General features: G+C 39.2%; 1 protein-coding gene across 9 annotated transcripts in view; it reads right to left on the bottom strand.

Annotated features, from left to right (window-relative positions):
- The window catches only part of LOC129723978 (nucleolysin TIAR), a 1,146,678-nt gene that overhangs the window by 391,406 nt on the left and 736,299 nt on the right, over positions 1-18,973 (bottom strand). For 4 of the 9 annotated variants that reach the window (XM_055678526.1, XM_055678544.1, XM_055678520.1 and 1 more), the window contains one exon: positions 18,660-18,833. The exons of the other annotated variants lie outside the window; for them this stretch is intronic. In XM_055678526.1, coding sequence (XP_055534501.1) covers positions 18,660-18,833 — 174 coding nt within the window. The remainder of the gene's footprint in view (positions 1-18,659; positions 18,834-18,973) is intronic. 9 annotated transcript variants of the gene reach the window in all.

Here is an 18,973-nt window from a genome sequence, read left to right as displayed (position 1 = left end):
TAGGAAATGGTGTTACGAACAAACTTTTGTTCGGCGGCAGCTCTAGAAAATGATGTTTTCAACTGGCCCCGATGACTTTTTTGAAAAAATCGGTTTTTCTTATGTTAAATCCAAAAAAACATGTCCAGTTATTAAATTTTCCATGAAACCTAATCCTTTTTTTATTTTTTACAGGTTCCTTAGGGTCCAAACTGTAAGGGAAAAATTCATTTCAGATTGATTATCGCCAATTTATTTTCCTAAAAAATGTTCTATCATTTGGAAAAGAGATATTTCAAGTATATTTTGACATTCAATCAATAAAAGTGGGTATTAAACCTAATGCTCTCACCAACTGAATGCCATTAAAATTTGGGAAATTTTATGGGGAAGAACGTTGCCAAAGACTAAATGGCTCTGAAATAACTTGATTTTGAGTTATTCGTGACTTACTGTGAAATAAAAAGTTGAATTTTAATGTTTTCCTACAATAATCAAGGTCTAGTGAAAAAATTGAATAAATATTATCAAGTTTACTAAAGGGGAGGAAATGTATGTTATTTTAACGAGGACGCGAAAAATGAACAAGGGCAGAAAGTGCGACTTAAAATTAGAAAAAAAAATTATTCAGATTGGATTCGAACCCGCAATCTCCGGTGACTTCGTTACGGTGCCGGGTCTGCGGACTGCACTTGTGGTATCTTCCGGAAGTCAATGTTAGCCTGGTATTTTTCGATAAAAATGTTAATGATGACTTGAAGAGGAGGTGGTACAAAACTTGGAAAAAGTGAGCAGTGAAAACGACAATTCAAAAGTATAAAAATTTTCGTCTGTAAAAACCTTGTGGACTCACAGAGAAGTCACTAAAGTTTTTTCGATAGACTGCGGTTTGGGATTAAGTTTTTTATATTCAGGAAGATTCCCCCTGGAAGGCCTGGATAGAAAGAAAATATTATCTTGATGCCAAATCGAAATGTTGAAGCTTATATAACAGTTATCAATGACCCTGCAGAACGGGCCTTTTGAGTAGCAGGAGATTTAGTAGAAATTATAATACTATATGATACGGCAAATGAACATTTTAGTATTGGAAAACATCAAAATGTAACGTTTTATTCCACAGTAAATCACGAATAACTCAAAATCAAGTTATTTCAGAGCCATGTAGTCTTTGGCAATGTTCTTCCCCATAAAATTTCCCAACTTTTAATGGCATTCAGTTCGTTAGAGCATTAGGTTTAATACCCACTTTTATTGATTGAATGTCTAAGTCTAATCTCTTTTCCAAACGATAGAACTTTTTTTAGGAAAATAAATTGACGATAATCAACCCGAAACGAATTTTTCCCTTACAGTTTGGACCCTATGGAACCTGTAAAAAATATAAAAGGATTAGGTTTCATGAAAAATTGAATAACTGGACATGTTTTTTGGATCTAACGTAAGAAAAACCGATATTTTCAAAAAAGTCATCCGGGCCAGTTGAAAACATCATTTTCTAGAGCTGCCGTCGAACAAAAGTTTATTCGTAACACCATTTTCCATCATCTGGAGGGTGAGCCCCAGACTTGTGCAATTTTGGGACACCCTAATATTTATATTTCCGGCCAGAATTTTGCTCGACAACTTTGCCTAATACGATCGAACAAACCCTAAAAAATTGTAATCAGCGATCCTTTTTTGCCGCCCTTCTTAAAAATGTCACCAATGGCAAATATGTTCGAAATGTGAAGAATGTTAAAAATGATAAAAACATGGAAAAACAGTGAAAAATTGAATTAAAAATAAAATGTGTAAATAACGTCAAATGTGGCAAGAATGTTTAATAAGTTAAAAATGTTCAAAGGTTTCAAAAACGTTAAAATTTAAAAAAAAAACCCAAAGTGATCAAAATTAAAATTCTTTGTTCCTTCTGACAGATTTGTAGTTAACATACATATTCGGCGTGATTTTTTCTTTTCTCTATGCTCGATACTGTTTTTTCGAGGTGAATCTAATCGGTCAGGATTTGCGTAATAGATTTCTTAAACGTAGAGACATATCGCTTGCTAGAGAGTTACATTCCAGCGGAACATCTAAAAATAGTTGCTCGAGGCTTAATACGGAGGGTGTTAAACCGTGTCGTAGCGCAATTTCTCCAATTTATCGGTAGCGAACAGAATGAGCGAGAGCGTTGTCTTGGTTAAAGAGCACTTTTTTCACCATACAGGGTGATTGGTTCCTTGTTGGGAGTGTTTCAGGGGCTGATAGAAGGCCATATTTGATGAACAAGCTCTTCTGCGAATATGGCCTAGCCTTAATCTACTCGAAGTTATTCAACATTTAAGCTTCATGGATACTTTTCCATAAAGTGGCTGTAACTTCAAGTGTATACCACCTAGAACAATTTAATTGGTTTCAGTTGAAAGCTAAAACTTTTCATTTTAAATTAAATATGTGAATGAGTGTGGAAAATAATGTTCTGTAAGCAAAAATGTTCAAAATGTTTTTTCACAAAAAAACCGTTGTTAATATTATTATTTTTGTATCTGAAATTGATTGTTTTCAACCGCTCTACAATTCTTCGTTCGTGGCCTCATTTTTTTGAAATTTTACGTTCAATGCAGCACGACGATCTCCTCCATACTTTCGGTATTTCAATTTGCACTCCTATCTTAAGGTACGTTTAGACTATTAGACATGTCGGTCTGATTTTGACCACTGCAGAAATCGAAAGTCTGCTCGATTTACCGTTCGACATACTTTGTCAAACCTGTTTGTATGGCGGTGTTCACACTGCTTGCACAAGTCGAAAGGCAGAACTGTCAAATGAATTTTTTTGTTGCTGGATGCAGCTCGAGTCTGGTTTTTCTTCTTCATTTTAATATTTTCCAGCACACAAGAAACGAAAATGATGTTTGTTATGGAAAGCCAGAACAAACAACTGGAAAAAAATTCAAAGGTTGCTATGTTCTTGGGGTCGAACGAAAAATAGAAACGTTCATATTCCATTCGACTGGAAAACAGCCTTAAGTACACTGGGGTCGCTTTTTACTCGGGTTGTTTTTATACGTTTTTTTAAACGGGATATTTTTACAATAACGCGGAATATTTTTACTCGATTTGGAAGGTCATTTGTACGCGGTATCAAATAAGTTTAGTATAAGTATATCTAATCTAATCTTTTAAATGCGGTTTAACCAACCGCGTAAAAAGCGACCCCAGTGTAGGTAAATACCATTCAACATGGGTATTTCTAGATCCTTGATAATGCACAAAAAACCGAAGATCAACTCCAGATGCCTTTTTGGTTATGGAAAACAACCTTAAATGATCAAATATAACCCAATATAAATATTCTCGGCTCCTTCGGATTTGTGTATAGCAGTGTAGGATTGTCAAAACCATTTGATATGAGAATTTTCGGAACAGGAATGATATCTGGAGGGCGAAAATCTGCTCCAGACACCATTTGTAATCCAAGATGGCGGTTTTTGCGTTTGTGGATAAGAGTTTAAACTGGCCAAAAACCACCCAGTTTGAAATCCAGAGGCTGGATATCGACTAGATACAAACAAGTTTCAACCTATTCGAGTTGTTGACCATTTTAACTTATGGTCTAGAAAACATACGCGAAAGATGACGAATCCCATTTTTCCGAGGCCTAAAGCTACTACACCCCCACCCTGGCAGCGTACAATAGGACGTAAACCCCGGAACGCGGGACAAACAATGAAAACTTTTCGACCGCCAATCCGCCCTCGCTCGTGGAGCAGGCCCATTCATGGCATCGAGCGCAGCAAGCGAGGGAATAGAGTAGGTCTTCAGGCGCGCAACGCTTGGCGAAGAAAGTTTTCAACTTTTTTCTTTACACAGTAGTAGTAAATTCCTGAAAGGCAGTGGCGATAGTTTGCACAGAGCTTTCCAAAGACGAAAGGCGGTAGTCGACTAAATGCGTAAAGGAGCTCTCTCCACATAATTAGGAAAGGAAAATCATAAATTTTCGTATAAATAATTTAAAAAGTTTCAGGCGAAAATTAAATTGCTCGAAGAAAAGTGCTGCTGACTTTCGTGAGCTAGTTTAGTATCCGGTCCGGTGAGCGAAAAGAATGGCAGCCTGCAGACTGAAAACCAAGCAGCCCGAGTAGAACGGGTAAAACATGAAAAGAATGCTCTAAAGATCCTGTGGCCATTTGGCCTATACGCCCCCCCATGATCCCTTGTGAACCCCGAGGGGCACTAGTGGGAGTACATTGTGAGAAAGAAGGAGGGGTGAGAACAACAATAGAGCTCCATGCTTTTCATTTTTAAAGGCACTGAACATTTTCGTTATTGCTGAAATAAAAACAAGACAGCCATTAACTACGAGATAGTGTTTCAGGATTTTCTTCCCCGTTCAAAGCGGTACTTCTTGTTTTTCTCAAAGCCGAAGGCTCCTTGTTCGGATGGAAGAAATAAAAAAAAACTTAGAAACTAAAACTATCGTCTTCTTCATATGGAAACAGGTGTTGAACATTGGCAAACAGGGCCATTTCTTGTAAATAGCAGTATGCCATGACTGCGAGCAGTGCAGTGCAGTACTCCAGATTGTATGGGAAAAAATTTGCTAGCATGGCCTGCTTGTGCACAGCGAGAGCGGTGTAGATCCGGTGTACGGTACGGCAAGATACGACTATTATAAACTACTTCTACTTGCCGAGCACAGCGTTAGCGAAAGCAAAGCCCAAAGCCGAGCGCAGAGATATATAGTAATGATAAATATTAAAATCTTTACAACATGCTCTCCGGTAATTTCGGTTTTCTTCTTTGAAAGTGTGCTGGTTTATATGCTTATTTCAAATGGTATTTGCTGCGGTAAAATATAGACGATGTATGTTTTGTTGGCTGGTTGACTGTCTGGCTGGGGCTAAGCTAAATTAAAATTCACTTTATCAGGAAATCTTTTCCAAATAGCTGACAGTATGAACTTTAACAGCTTTAAAAAGACGGGAAACCTCGTACATCCGGTCACAACTTTATTGATAAACAGTAATAAAACCCTACTCGAATCGCCAACAAAATTGCCCGGTCATCAAAAACCGTGCCGAACCAAGTAGGCCTTGTTATCAGCATCAATTAATGTATCCGTGTCAACCTCTTCATTCATTGCCGTAAACAACAGTCATCCTTTCTCGCTCATTACACTCTCTGCGAAAGGGTTTTCGGAACAAGTGTTATCAGAAACATAGACTTCCCCAGCATCATCGTTAAAAGCGAGAAACATTCTGACCTTCCCACTCCCCGCTCTTGTTTCGAAAATCGACCACGGTTTACAGATTCCTTCCCGAAGTAAAATAACCTGAACGTGCGTGTGTGGGTGTGAGTGTATTTTGTTATGTGGTAGAGCCAATTCATCGAGGCAGGCAAATTGACACGCTTCCTGTGTTGTCTACCGTTGTCGGTCGTCTCAACCGCCTTCTTCGATCCCGGGAATTTGCAAAACCAAAACGTGTCTATCCCTCTAAAACTTGGTCGCTTTGCCGAACCTCCCCCGCCCCCTATTCGACAATCTTTTCTAACCCCCGAAGCAACTCTTTCTCTTGTGTAACAAACATCGTCATCACCGTCACTATCAAGTAGAGTGAACGAACCAACGAACGAACGGATGCTGATCCTTCCGGTTTTTGCTGAGGAAAAAACCCACAGAAGAGTGGAAGCAGTTAGTAGCAACAGCAGCAGCAGCAGCATCTGTGGTATAATCATTAACAAAGGCAAAACAAATAACGAATATAAAATTCATACTCCAGGAAGTTGTTCATAAATTACGTTCCTTATAATAGATCCTTTAAGAGCCATTTTTATTCCTTTCGTGTACCCTCTCCCGGTCATATCCTGGAGCGACTGAGCGAGAACGTCCTTGGCTTAATATGGGCACGAAGCGGCTATATTCCGGACTTATATTATTAGTTCAAATAAACGGCCGGAGGGGGCCAACAGAGGGTGGATCTTTTACTGCACACATCTTCCGCCGTAAAGATAATACCGGGGCCGGGTGCGCTATTACCGGTCGATCCCTACCACCACCGCCGCCGCCGCCGTCACCACCGGCAACAACAACAACAACAGCACACATGTGGCCGTACTGCGGTATTTAGATGCACTCCGGAGCATAATAAAAGTGATGCCCCTTTTTTTTCGACACCAATTTCACAAAACAAAATGGTAGGATGGGATGAAACGTGCGCAAAGCAGATCGGTGGATAATGAGGATGCTCGGTCTGTGGTTCAGCTCCATTCGTATTTACACCTGCGTATGGGTGTAAGAGACGCTTCAAGCTGTCGAAATCATTAGTAGAGGTGTGAAATTTACCACGTTTAAGGAACCCCACACTCGTTCTGAAACAATTTCGCAACATAATTTGACTAGCAACTTTTTTGATAGCAACTTAAACAATTTTATACAAAAAGACAAAATATCTAAAATGATGATTCTTCATTTACTAATTATCATCGTATTGTAGTGATCAATGGATGCTTACTCAGAATCCCAAAACTCCAATTAAATCTCTTATTTGACAACACCTTTCTACAGTTTGCTGTCCAAGAGTGCAATTGGAATATCAAAGAAAAAAAATTCTTGTGTATGATATAATGCTACACTTTTTTACGTTAAGATCAAGATGACTTTTCTGCTTCAAATGTCGAACATGTCAATTTCTTGTTGGGATTGATAAATATCTGATTTGGCTCTTATTCCTATATACAATTTTATGTCATCGGCATGCAATATCAATACATAACATCATTAACAAATAAAATAAAAAGCAAAGGGCCTTGAACCCTGTGGAACTTCAGATGTCACTGGTACAGAAAGGTTTCCCTTAAGCCGAATCGTTCGTGTCCTATTCGTCAAATACGATTCAATTTATTCAATTCCCTGCTTTTTGAGTTGCTTTACTGAAATTCGTGTATAGTTTTTCCACGAATTTGACTCTTGTTTATAGACGCAAGGGAGCAATCAATAAATTCAAGTGAATTGATAGCTGTAGAAACCATGTTGGTTGCACGTTATACGGTTCATCTAGCTTGATTTTCCATAAGTGAGTGTGGAAAGTCATTTGGCCCTGGCAGCATCCAGTTTTTTTTGTGTTGTGAGAATTTCTAAAACAGTAATTTGTTTCACAAGAACGTTATTTTTCTGTTCATATAAGCGCGAAAAGTCCTCAAAGTTGCTTACTCCATTGTTAGACATCATTTTATTGTTTGTATAAAAGTATTGTTTACGCTGGTGATACGTCCCAAATTTGTATGGAACCTCGTACAAAAGCTCAATTCAATTTGAAAATAACGTGCTAGAATGTTTGAGCTTTGTTTGAAACATTTTAGACTCTCAGTTTTTCTCTAAATTAACCTTCTCCTATAATGGACCCGCCAGATTAACTTAAGTTTTACAAACACTCGAGGAATTTTCCAAAACATCCATCGGGAAGTATCTTATCCCGCCTATCTGGATCACAAACATTTATAGAGTAGAATTAGCTTGGATGAACCACTTTCTTTAATGGACCATCCTTACGAAAAACAGTTTAGTCAATTGGAATACACAAATCATTCTCGTGATTCCGATGCAGACTAGCTGGATAAGATGTTTACCCATGAATAGTTTCCCGAAATCCCTCGAGTTTTTGCAAAAGTTGAGTTATTCTGACCAATGGTCCACTAAAGGACGTGATCTATCCAAGGTAGTTTTGGTAATTTGGGGGTAATTCCGATTTATTCAAAATAATTTGGGGTGATCTCACGGGTAGGTTGATCTATCCTATCTGAAGACAAATTGAATCCAGCCGATGAGTGGTGCACTAAGGTAAAGGGGTCCAATATGAGTAAAACAACCCTAAATGTACCCGGCGTTGCTCGGAATCAAAGATCTAGAACTTCGAAGCCATTTGTCATAGGGTAGAACTACCTTGAATGGACCCCTTCCTTCAGAGGACCTCCCTCTCAAAAATGGGTTTATTTTCTTGGTATGAATTGGAGTTCAGAAATGTTTCACGTGATTCTGGTGCAGATTATCTGGATTAGATGTTTGGAAGTTTTCTGAAAATCTTCTCGTTTTTTCATAAATGGACCAAATTTGACCGGTAGTCCACTGAAGGATGTGGTCCATCCTATTGAACTGTTTCTTCGGTCGTCATTGAATGGTGTCTAGGGTCAATTTTCGGACTCTGCATGTAGGAAATATTCATATTGGATGCTAATTGATCATTTTAGGTTGTTATTCAGAAACTGAAAATGGCAGCTGGAGTTGATTTTCGTCTTCTATGCAGAATCGCCAAAACGTCTTTTGAAAGCCAAAAAAGAAAATGATCCCAAATTGAGCTCAGAATCGCCAAAAACGCTTTTAAAAGGCTAAAAAAGATACCGATCCCAAATTGAGCTCAGAATCGGCAAAAACGCCTTCTAAAGGCCAGAAAAGGCCTAAAAAGATACTGATCCAAAATCGAGCTCAGAATCGCTCAAAACGCCTTTTAAAGATCAAAAAAGAAAATGATCCCAAATTGAGCTCAGAATCGCCAAAAACGCCTTCTAAAGGCCAGAAAACGCCAAAAAAGAAAATGATCCCAAATTGAGCTCAGAATCGCCAAAAACGCTTTTAAAAGGCCAAAAAAGAAAATGAACCCAAATTGAGCTCAGAATCGCCAAAAACGCCTTTTAAAGGCCAGAAAACTCCAAAAAAGAATATGGTCCCAAATTGAGCTCAGAATCGGCAAAAACGCCTTCTAAAGGCCAGAAAAGGCCTAATAAGATACTGATCCCAAAAGCTCAGAATCGCTCAAAACGCCATTTAAAGGCCAAAAAAAAAATGATCCCAAATTGAGCTCAGAATCGGCAAAAACGCCTTCTAAAGGCCAGAAAACGCCAAAAAAGAAAATGATCCCAAATTGAGCTCAGAATCGCCAAAAACGCCTTTTAAAGGCCAAAAAAGAAAATGATCCCAAATTGAGCTCAGAATCGCCAAAAACGCCTTCTAAAGGCTAGAAAACGCCAAAAAAGAAAATGATCCCAAATTGAGCTCAGAATCGCCAAAAACGCTTTAAAAAGGCCAAAAAAGAAAATGATCCCAAATTGAGCTCAGAATCGGCAAAAACGCCTTCTAAAGGCCAGAAAAAGCCTAAAAAGATACTGATCCCAAATTGAGCTCAGAATCGCTCAAAACGCCTTTTAAATATCAAAAAAGAAAATGATCCCAAATTGAGCTCAGAATCGCCGAAAACGCTTTTAAAAGGCCAAAAAAGAAAATGATCCCAAATTGAGCTCAGAGTCGCCAAAAACGCTTTTAAAAGGCCAAAAAAGAAAATGATCCCAAATTGAGCTCAGAATCGGTAAAAACGCCTTCTAAAGGCCAGAAAAGGCCTAAAAAGATACTGATCCCAAAAGCTCAGAATCGCTCAAAACGCCATTTAAAGGCCAAAAAAAAAATGATCCCAAATTGAGCTCAGAATCGGCAAAAACGCCTTCTGAAGGCCAGAAAACGCCAAAAAAGAAAATGATCCCAAATTGAGCTCAGAATCGCCAAAAACGCCTTTTAAAGGCCAAAAAAGAAAATGATCCCAAATTGAGCTCAGAATTGCCAAAAACGCCTTCTAAAGGCTAGAAAACGCCAAAAAAGAAAATGATCCCAAATTGAGCTCAGAATCGCCAAAAACGCTTTAAAAAGGCCAAAAAAGAAAATGATCCCAAATTGAGCTCAGAATCGGCAAAAACGCCTTCTAAAGGCCAGAAAAAGCCTAAAAAGATACTGATCCCAAATTGAGCTCAGAATCGCTCAAAACGCCTTTTAAATATCAAAAAAGAAAATGATCCCAAATTGAGCTCAGAATCGCCGAAAACGCCTTCTAAAGGCCAAAAAACGCCAAAAAAGAAAATGATCCCAAATTGAGCTCAGAGTCGCCAAAAACGCTTTTAAAAGGCCAAAAAAGAAAATGATCCCAAATTGAGCTCAGAATCGGTAAAAACGCCTTCTAAAGGCCAGAAAAGGCCTAAAAAGGTACTGATCCCAAATTGAGCTCAGAATCGCCAAAAACGCCTTTTAAAGGCCAAAAAAGAAAATGATCCCAAATTGAGCTCAGAATCGCCAAAAACGCCTTCTAAAGGCTAGAAAACGCCAAAAAAGAAAATGATCCCAAATTGAGCTCAGAATCGCCAAAAACGCTTTAAAAAGGCCAAAAAAGAAAATGATCCCAAATTGAGCTCAGAATCGGCAAAAACGCCTTCTAAAGGCCAGAAAAAGCCTAAAAAGATACTGATCCCAAATTGAGCTCAGAATCGCTCAAAACGCCTTTTAAATATCAAAAAAGAAAATGATCCCAAATTGAGCTCAGAATCGCCGAAAACGCCTTCTAAAGGCCAAAAAACGCCAAAAAAGAAAATGATCCCAAATTGAGCTCAGAGTCGCCAAAAACGCTTTTAAAAGGCCAAAAAAGAAAATGATCCCAAATTGAGCTCAGAATCGGTAAAAACGCCTTCTAAAGGCCAGAAAAGGCCTAAAAAGGTACTGATCCCAAATTGAGCTCAGAATTGCTCAAAACGCCTTTTAAAGATCAAGACAAAAAACGATCCCAAATTGAGCTCAGAATCGCCAAAAACGCCTTCTAAAGGCCAGAAAACGCAAAAAAAGAATATGATCCCAAATTGAGCTCATAATCGCCAAAAACGCCTTATAAAGGCCAGAAAACGCCAAAAAAAAATGATCCCAAATTGAGCTCAGAATCGCCAAAAACGCCTTTTAAACGCCAAAAAAGAAAATGATCCCAAATTGAGCTCAGAATCGGCAAAAACGCCTTTTAAACGCCAAAAAAGAAAATGATCCCAAATTGAGCTCAGAATCGCCGAAAACGCCTTCTAAAGGCCAGAAAACGCAAAAAAAAAATGATCCCAAATTGAGCTCAGAATCGGAAAAAACGCCTTTTAAACGCCAAAAAAGAAAATGATCCCAAATTGAGCTCAGAGTCGCCAAAAACGCTTTTAAAAGGCCAAAAAAGAAAATGATCCTAAATTGAGCTCAGAATCGCCAAAAACGCCTTCTAAAGGCCAGAAAACGCCAAAAAAGAAAATGATCCCAAATTGAGCTCAGAATCGCCAAAAACGCCTTTTAAAGGCCAGAAAACTCCAAAAAAGAAAATGGTCCCAAATTGAGCTCAGAATCGCCGAAAACGCCTTCTAAAGGCCAGAAAACGCCAAAAAAGAAAATGATCCCAAATTGAGCTCAGAATCGGCAAAAACGCCTTCTAAAGGCCAGAAAAGGCCTAAAAAGATACTGATCCCAAATTGAGCTCAGAATCGCCAAAAACGCCTTTTAAAGATCAAATAAGAAAATGATCCCAAATTGAACTCAGAATCGCCAAAAACGCCTTTTAAAGGCCAGAAAACTCCAAAAAAGAAAATGATCCCAAATTGAGCTCATAATCGCCAAAAACGCCTTATAAAGGCCAGAAAACGCCAAAAAAGAAAATGATCCCAAATTGAGCTCAGAATCGCCAAAAACGCCTTTTAAACGCCAAAAAAGAAAATGATCCCAAATTGAGCTCAGAATCGGCAAAAACGCCTTTTAAACGCCAAAAAAGAAAATGATCCCAAATTGAGCTCAGAATCGCCGAAAACGCCTTCTAAAGGCCAGAAAACGCCAAAAAAGAAAATGATCCCAAATTGAGCTCAGAATCGGCAAAAACGCCTTCTAAAGGCCAGAAAAGGCCTAAAAAGATACTGATCCCAAGTTGAGCTCAGAATCGTCAAAAACGCCTTTTAAACGCCAAAAAAGAAAATGATCCCAAATTGAGCTCAGAGTCGCCAAAAACGCTTTTAAAAGGCCAAAAAAGAAAATGATCCTAAATTGAGCTCAGAATCGCCAAAAACGCCTTCTAAAGGCCAGAAAACGCCAAAAAAGAAAATGATCCCAAATTGAGCTCAGAATCGCCAAAAACGCCTTTTAAAGGCCAGAAAACTCCAAAAAAGAAAATGGTCCCAAATTGAGCTCAGAATCGCCGAAAACGCCTTCTAAAGGCCAGAAAACGCCAAAAAAGAAAATGATCCCAAATTGAGCTCAGAATCGGCAAAAACGCCTTCTAAAGGCCAGAAAAGGCCTAAAAAGATACTGATCCCAAATTGAGCTCAGAATCGCCAAAAACGCCTTTTAAAGATCAAATAAGAAAATGATCCCAAATTGAGCTCAGAATCGCCAAAAACGCCTTTTAAAGGCCAGAAAACTCCAAAAAAGAAAATGGTCCCAAATTTAGCTCAGAATCGGCAAAAACGCCTTCGAAGGCCAGAAAAGGCCTAAAAAGATACTGATCCCAAATTGAGCTCAGAATCGCCAAAAACGCCTTTTGAAGATCAAAAAAGAAAATGATCCCAAATTGAGCTCAGAATCGCCAAAAACGCCTTTTAAAGATCAAAAAAGAAAATGATCCCAAATTGAGCTCAGAATTGCCGAAAACGCCATTTAAAGGCCAAAAAGGAAAATGATCCCAAATTGAGCTCAGAATCGCCAAAAAACGCCTTCTAAAGGCCAGAAAAGTCCGAAAGAAAAAGGATCCCAAATTGAGCTCAGAATCGCCGAAAACGCCTTCTAACATAAATAAGAAATTTTTGATTGATATGTTTAGTAACATGTAACACAAATTAAACCATCAGTTTCAGGCAACTTCACAACTCGGAAAAATCGTTCGACAATTAAATTGAAAGTTATACTATCAGAGATAGCTAGAAACCGAGAATCATCATGATTCAGATGCAAATGGTATCTCGCAATGGACAGAAAATTAACGAACTTGCTGGGTGCTACTATTGTGACTACTTGACAACTTAGCATCCTGAAATCATTTCTTAGTAGTTAAAAAACAGCGTGCTCCAACTATAAGAGTGGACACGGCCCCGACTCTAGCAAGTATTGAGGCATAACTCTCTTTAATTCCGCATATATAAGTCTCTCCCGCATTTTGTTCCATAGACTGGACCCTTTGTTCACCTTGAGAGAACTCCTCGGCAAGTTTCTAGAACACAACTTGCAGGCACAGCATCTATTCATAAACTTCAAGGCGGCGTACGATTCAGTGTAACGCAACTAATTTTGGCAGATTGTGTCACAAACTGTTTAAGCAGTGCGACTTTTGACAGTTTCACATCCAGAGTCACAAAAGCGGGTGAAATTTCGGACACGTTTGTGACGTTGGATGGTCTGCAGCAAGAGAACGGGTTGTTGAACCTGCTGTTCAACATAACCTTGGAAGGTGCTGTAGGAAGGACAGGTGTGCAGGAGAGTGGCACCAGCCTCACACGCTTCTAGATTTTGCGTACGACATCGATATCATCGGTGTTAATCGTAGAGCTGTGCCTTTACTCACCATAAACCAGCGTTGTCAACCCTCAAGTTTTTCCTGGATATCTACAGTTTTTTTCAAACAGTCTCAGTTTTATCCAGCTTTCTATTTGTCACCATATCTATTGAGCTCACTCCCCTTACATGTATGTTCTATTTGGTATTTTGTGCATTCATGCCTCTCGGTTGTTAGGCTTAAATTGTTTTCCACTCACATCATCAACAGTTTTGTACTGACAACTGAAAAAAATTTCTTCAAGAGGTTTAAATATTTATATACCTGGTATTCTCCATTTTTTTTGAAATCTTCTAGTTTTTTGGAAAAAATGGTTGGCATCGCTGCCATAAACATTGCTAAAACGAAGAACATTGTGGCTTGCAGGGAGCGTGGTAGTCCTACGGTTATTGGTGCATCGCTGCTGATGGAGGGAAATACTTTTGAAGTATTTTTTATCTTGGTACTTTCGTAACGTGTGATTACGAACAGAGCCGTGAGGTGAAGAGACGGATTGCGGTAGCGAACAGAATTTATTACGAATTGCGTAGCCAGCTAAGGTCTCGCAGCGTACAGATCCGCACGTAATTTGCACTCTACAGGACGCTGATCCTCTTTGAGGCGCTCTATGGATATGAAATGTGGATGCGGAAGTAGGCCGATCGGCGGAAGCTTTGGGGGTTTTCGAGAGTGGAATTCTGCGACCAATACTAGGTGGCACACAAGAAAATGGAGTGTGGCGTTGATGCATAAACCACGAGCTGTATGAAGAACACAATCACGCTGATATTAACAAACTGATGTTACACGGTAGGTTAACTCTTTTTAATTTTTTTTGTATAATAGGGGGATTTGTTAGTAGCTTAAGTATTTATGATAAATATTAGTAATGTATGTAGTATGTGTGTCCAATCAGAAATGGTGACTTCTCAACACTGTTAGAAATTTATAATTTTAATTGTTAGGATTTGTTTGCTTTCGCAGTTAGGACTTATCATTCGTAGGGATTTAAACCTACTTGTCAAGAAAGGAAAGTAAACTTACAACTAACTTAAATGCTAACTTATTGGCTATAAAGAGAGCTTATCGTAGCAATTGAGGATTGCAACGATTTTTGTCGAAAACTCTTTTTAATAATATTGGCAACGTTTTGGTGAATGACAGAAAAATACCAATTACTTCAGTTGAAAAATTTTTAGCCATTAAAAAGTGCCCGATTGGTAAAGTTTATATTTAATTTGAAATCGCCGCCTGCTGCGACTTGCTGCAGCTTTGTTCAAATTATCCTCTGGCAACAGTGATCGAATAGACAATAAAGATTTAATTTGATCATGCTGGCCTTTATACGGGGCAACAACAAATCGTTTGTTTAAAAGAAGGCCAATAATTGGCTGTTTATTTCGATTAAAGCTGAGATTGGGAGTTTCGGCTGATATTTGGCCTTGCTGAAGCTCCGATTGGTCGAAATATACGTTGAACAAGGTTTTACATTTTTCAATCTATACCTATAAAGGCGAAAGTCTGTCTGTCTGTCTGCCTGTTACTTATAGACTCCAAAATTGCTGGTCCGATTACCGTGAAAATTTGTACATAGGAGTTTCCGAGTACGGGGAGTGTCACAGGTACATTAGTTTGGCTCCATCTCAAAAGCGTGGACAAGGGAAGTCTTTTTATATTCTGTAAACTTGAAACCATCTTTCACGAGAACCACGTGCAAATTTTTATACAGAGATATCATTTAAGACTTTTCTGTATCTTAGTGATGTTGTAGGATGAAAGAGGGTAAGGTGAGCGATGTCAATCTTTAATGATTTCAAAACCGCCGAACCGATCTCTAAGAAGCTATAGTTGCTGATGTATTTCAAGGACTATGAGTATTGACGTAGAATTACGTTTTACAACAACATTCTGGAATAGGGGTGCGAATTGAAAACATCGAAAGCGTCTCAAAAATTATCCGATTTCAAATATTGAAAACTCAGTCAGTTTTGAACGGATTTTCTTCATTTTTGCAACAATCGATTAAAAACTTAGCTAAGCGTCCACCAAAATGCGAAATTGTGATTCTATTATGCTAACTATTTTAACGAGCCTTGTCTTGAACGCAGATTTCGACCGGCAATTGACCTCAGACACCATTTTGAAATCCAAGATGGTGACTTCCAATTACTAAAAAAGTATAAATTTGTAGCATGTTTACTGCCGTACCGGTTTGTGTAGAACATGGGACTACTATGATTAGAACGGCAGTTTACATGACATTAATTTTCCTGTATCTCAGTAGCGTAGTCAGGGGATGGGAGTATATTTATGTATCATTGATTTCTCTATATCTCAGGGGCGTAGTTGAAGGAAGGGGAATGATGTTAACGTTCATTATCTTGAAAATTTATATCTATGGGTTTCATGTATCGCTCGCTTCATTGCATTATCGTGGGCAAAGAGGGGTTTTTTTCTGTTTGAAACAGAAATTTTTAATTTCGTTAGTCATGCAATATTTTAATTGCATTGGTTTTTAATGCAACTTGTTCGTTTTTGCAACAATCGATTATGAATTTAGTTATGCGTCCAACAACATGCGGCAACATGTCGAGACATATTTGGAATGCAGATTTCGACTAATCTGAGCTCTAGTCTTCTGGTTTCAGAAAAACAGCATAAAATGGCTGAATATAGTTTTCTTGAGCCTAAATGAGCAGATATCGAATCCCGACGCCGTTTTGAAATGCAAGAGGGCGGCTTACGAGCCACAAACAGTCAAACACTACCTAAAATGGGTATTTCTGAAACCAGGAAGATGCCCAATGGCCTGAAATTAACCGCAGAGGCAATTTTGAAATTCAGAAGCCAGAAAACGTCTTCAGATGCCATTCGAAATCTTTTCAGGCCGCCACATTATTTCCAGAGTGATTTTATTGATGTTTGATAGCGTCTGGCGTGCCCCAAGTTAGTGTTCTTGGACCGCTGTTATTCAACATCTACGTACATGACTTGTGCCTGCATATATTCTCTTTAAAATCCTCGTTCGTCGCTGACCTGAACCTGTATTTCGCGTAGTTGTGTCTCCGGTTACACGCACAGCTTCTCATGAATATATCAACACTCTGCTGATCTGGTGTGACGAAAATGACATGCATGTCAATCAACAGTACTGAGTGAAAAATAATACCCGAGCCAATACAGTTTATCACGAGTGCGGTATGGGAATTAAAAAGCGCTCTAACTTGTCACGTCAATCCACGATCTCGGAGTGACCATTAGCGAAGATCTCAACTGCAACGTTCATATCGGGTCTATGACTACCAAAGCTTTCTCTGTACTAGGATTTATTCGTCGTCATGCTTCTGACTTCACGGATATTCTTGCTCGGAATCACAGTATTGCAAGTTGGTGCGCAGCCATCTCTGCGTGCCAAAGATATGTTTGTACGGTTTGCATTACGGTTACTCACTTGGAACGGCCCAATCGAACTTCCCCCTGCTTCTAACATATATTTTTTAAGTCGAAATAAATTATTCTATCACGAAAAAACTACCACATAAAAACTAAAATACCTCATTAAAATGTTTTGCTTAGTGACTTGGACCTCTACAAAACAAAACCCATCAGAATAGGGTTAAGGTAGTTATCATAATGGATGGAATTCCCGAATGTGTTATTTGTGCTTTGATAGAAATAATAACCTCCTAGAAACATGATTAAGGAAACCTGGTTCTAAGCAGAATACATACAGCCCCATAAATATTACATGGTTTGAAACTATGGCACATTTGAGAGATACGTGGTTGTCTTCGCATAATCACAACTTTCCGTATTTCCTATCGATTGCTGTAAAAATTGAGGAAACTGACTGTTTTTTAAGCTTTTTAAAGTGGACCATTTTTTTCAAACTCTCGATGTTTTCGGTTTTTCAGTTTAAACTCCTAAGTTGCCGTAAGACGTAGTTCTACTTCAAAAGAAAATCTTAAGCATACATTAAGGATTCCAATTTGAAACAAGCCGAGAGTATTTCAAACGGAAGAAAATTAACTTTTTTATAAGTAGGAGATTGAAGTATTTCACTACAATACTGATTGCAATTGATTGCAAGAGGAATGAAAACCGACCCCAGCTTTTAGTCAGGCTTTGTTTTGCTCATCTTCATCTTAAAGAAAAAAAAAACAGTTTTCTTCCCTCTTAACACTTATGAGCTTACTTTCAATGTGCATCACACCACCTGCTATAGAGAGAGCGCAGGGTAATAGTTTCTCTGACGGAAAAACGCTCCTAATTTGACAGAGCAAAAACCCAGCGAAACTCTTGTAAATTGCTCATCCGCGCACGCAAGAAAAGTGAAACAAACTGCTCGCCGATCAACTGAGCATTGCGTTACCGTTCTCATCGTACCGGGGTGCGGCAAAAACAGTATAAAATCGAACTTTCTGCAGAATACGCACCCATCGGAAACGGTTAGGATGTGGCTTCAATGTGAACCTAAATGTTTTGATATTTGGCCAACTTCTCTTCCAGTAAAGGAGAAGCTAACGAAAACTACTCCCTCTTAAACTGAGAGAGCAAATAAATGTTTACCCCTCACACGTGATGTTTAAGAGTGAAAAGGAACTCTGCGACTGAAATACTATACGCCTAAATGTGGATAATTACTCACTCTGTGTGAGAGAAAGTCTAGTTCTCCAAGGGGTTTGGCAGGTAGAAAAGGGAATTTTGAGCAAAAATCAAGAGAACGGAAGAAGCCTGATTTTGGTATGCGCATGATAATAATTTCGTTGATAAGGGACAAATCAAAACTTAATATATTCCGAATGAAGGCTAGTGTCGCAGGTGCCCCCCATTTTTTCACTATAATTCACGTGAGCAGTCACCGGACGTGACGACAGAAACTAAAACTTTGTAGTTGATCACTCCGAGGACGTGGATTTACCGAAACAGTTATTTATTAAAAACGAAATCCAGCCGCTGTCATCAATCCGAAAGCAAATTTATCTCCGGAATACAAATTGGTAAGGCCTCTCCCAGCCCTAGGCTGAACGCAGAAGTTAGTCAACAAACCGTTCCCGATTCTATCGAGCTGGAAAATGTGCGTTTAAATATTCAGCAGCACTTGCCAAAAGAGCATCCGGCAAGCTGGAATAAAAAATTAAAACCGTTCCTCCCCAAAGCTGAAGAGAAAAACGCGCTCCAGCTACGAAAGGGTTCAGGAAAGCTCCTATCCTTCTATCCCCTGAGTTAGTCTGAAGAAAATTTGCATCTTTCGCGAAGTTGAACTTTCGTCCCCTTCCCCTGCCTTCCCCCTACCGGGGGGTGGAGCGAAACCGTTTCACTTAATTAGAAAATTTGAATTCAAATATTTACCTAAGTTCTCATTAGAACCGTGGTGTCGCACCGTCGTTCCTGCCGCCGTTGTCGTCGTCGTCGTCATCGTCGACGTCTTCCAGGGCAGCTTGACGAGGCTTCCACCGCCGGCACCGCCACCGCCGCCACTGTTTGCCGTCGGGGGCAGATGCCAGTGGTACGACGACGACATTTCTATGAATAGTTTTGTTTTTGAGATTTTTTTTCGTTTGGTTCACACGAGAGATTCATCATTCGCCGCGATCATCGTTATCGTCATCAGCGTCGTCGTAGTAGGCGTCGTTGCAGTTGCACGTTCGCGGGAATCAACGGTG

Source organism: Wyeomyia smithii, chromosome 1, assembly GCF_029784165.1.
Source record: "Wyeomyia smithii strain HCP4-BCI-WySm-NY-G18 chromosome 1, ASM2978416v1, whole genome shotgun sequence".
In the NCBI taxonomy this organism is placed as follows: domain Eukaryota; kingdom Metazoa; phylum Arthropoda; class Insecta; order Diptera; family Culicidae; genus Wyeomyia; species Wyeomyia smithii.
This window is presented reverse-complemented; position numbering and strand designations above follow the sequence as displayed.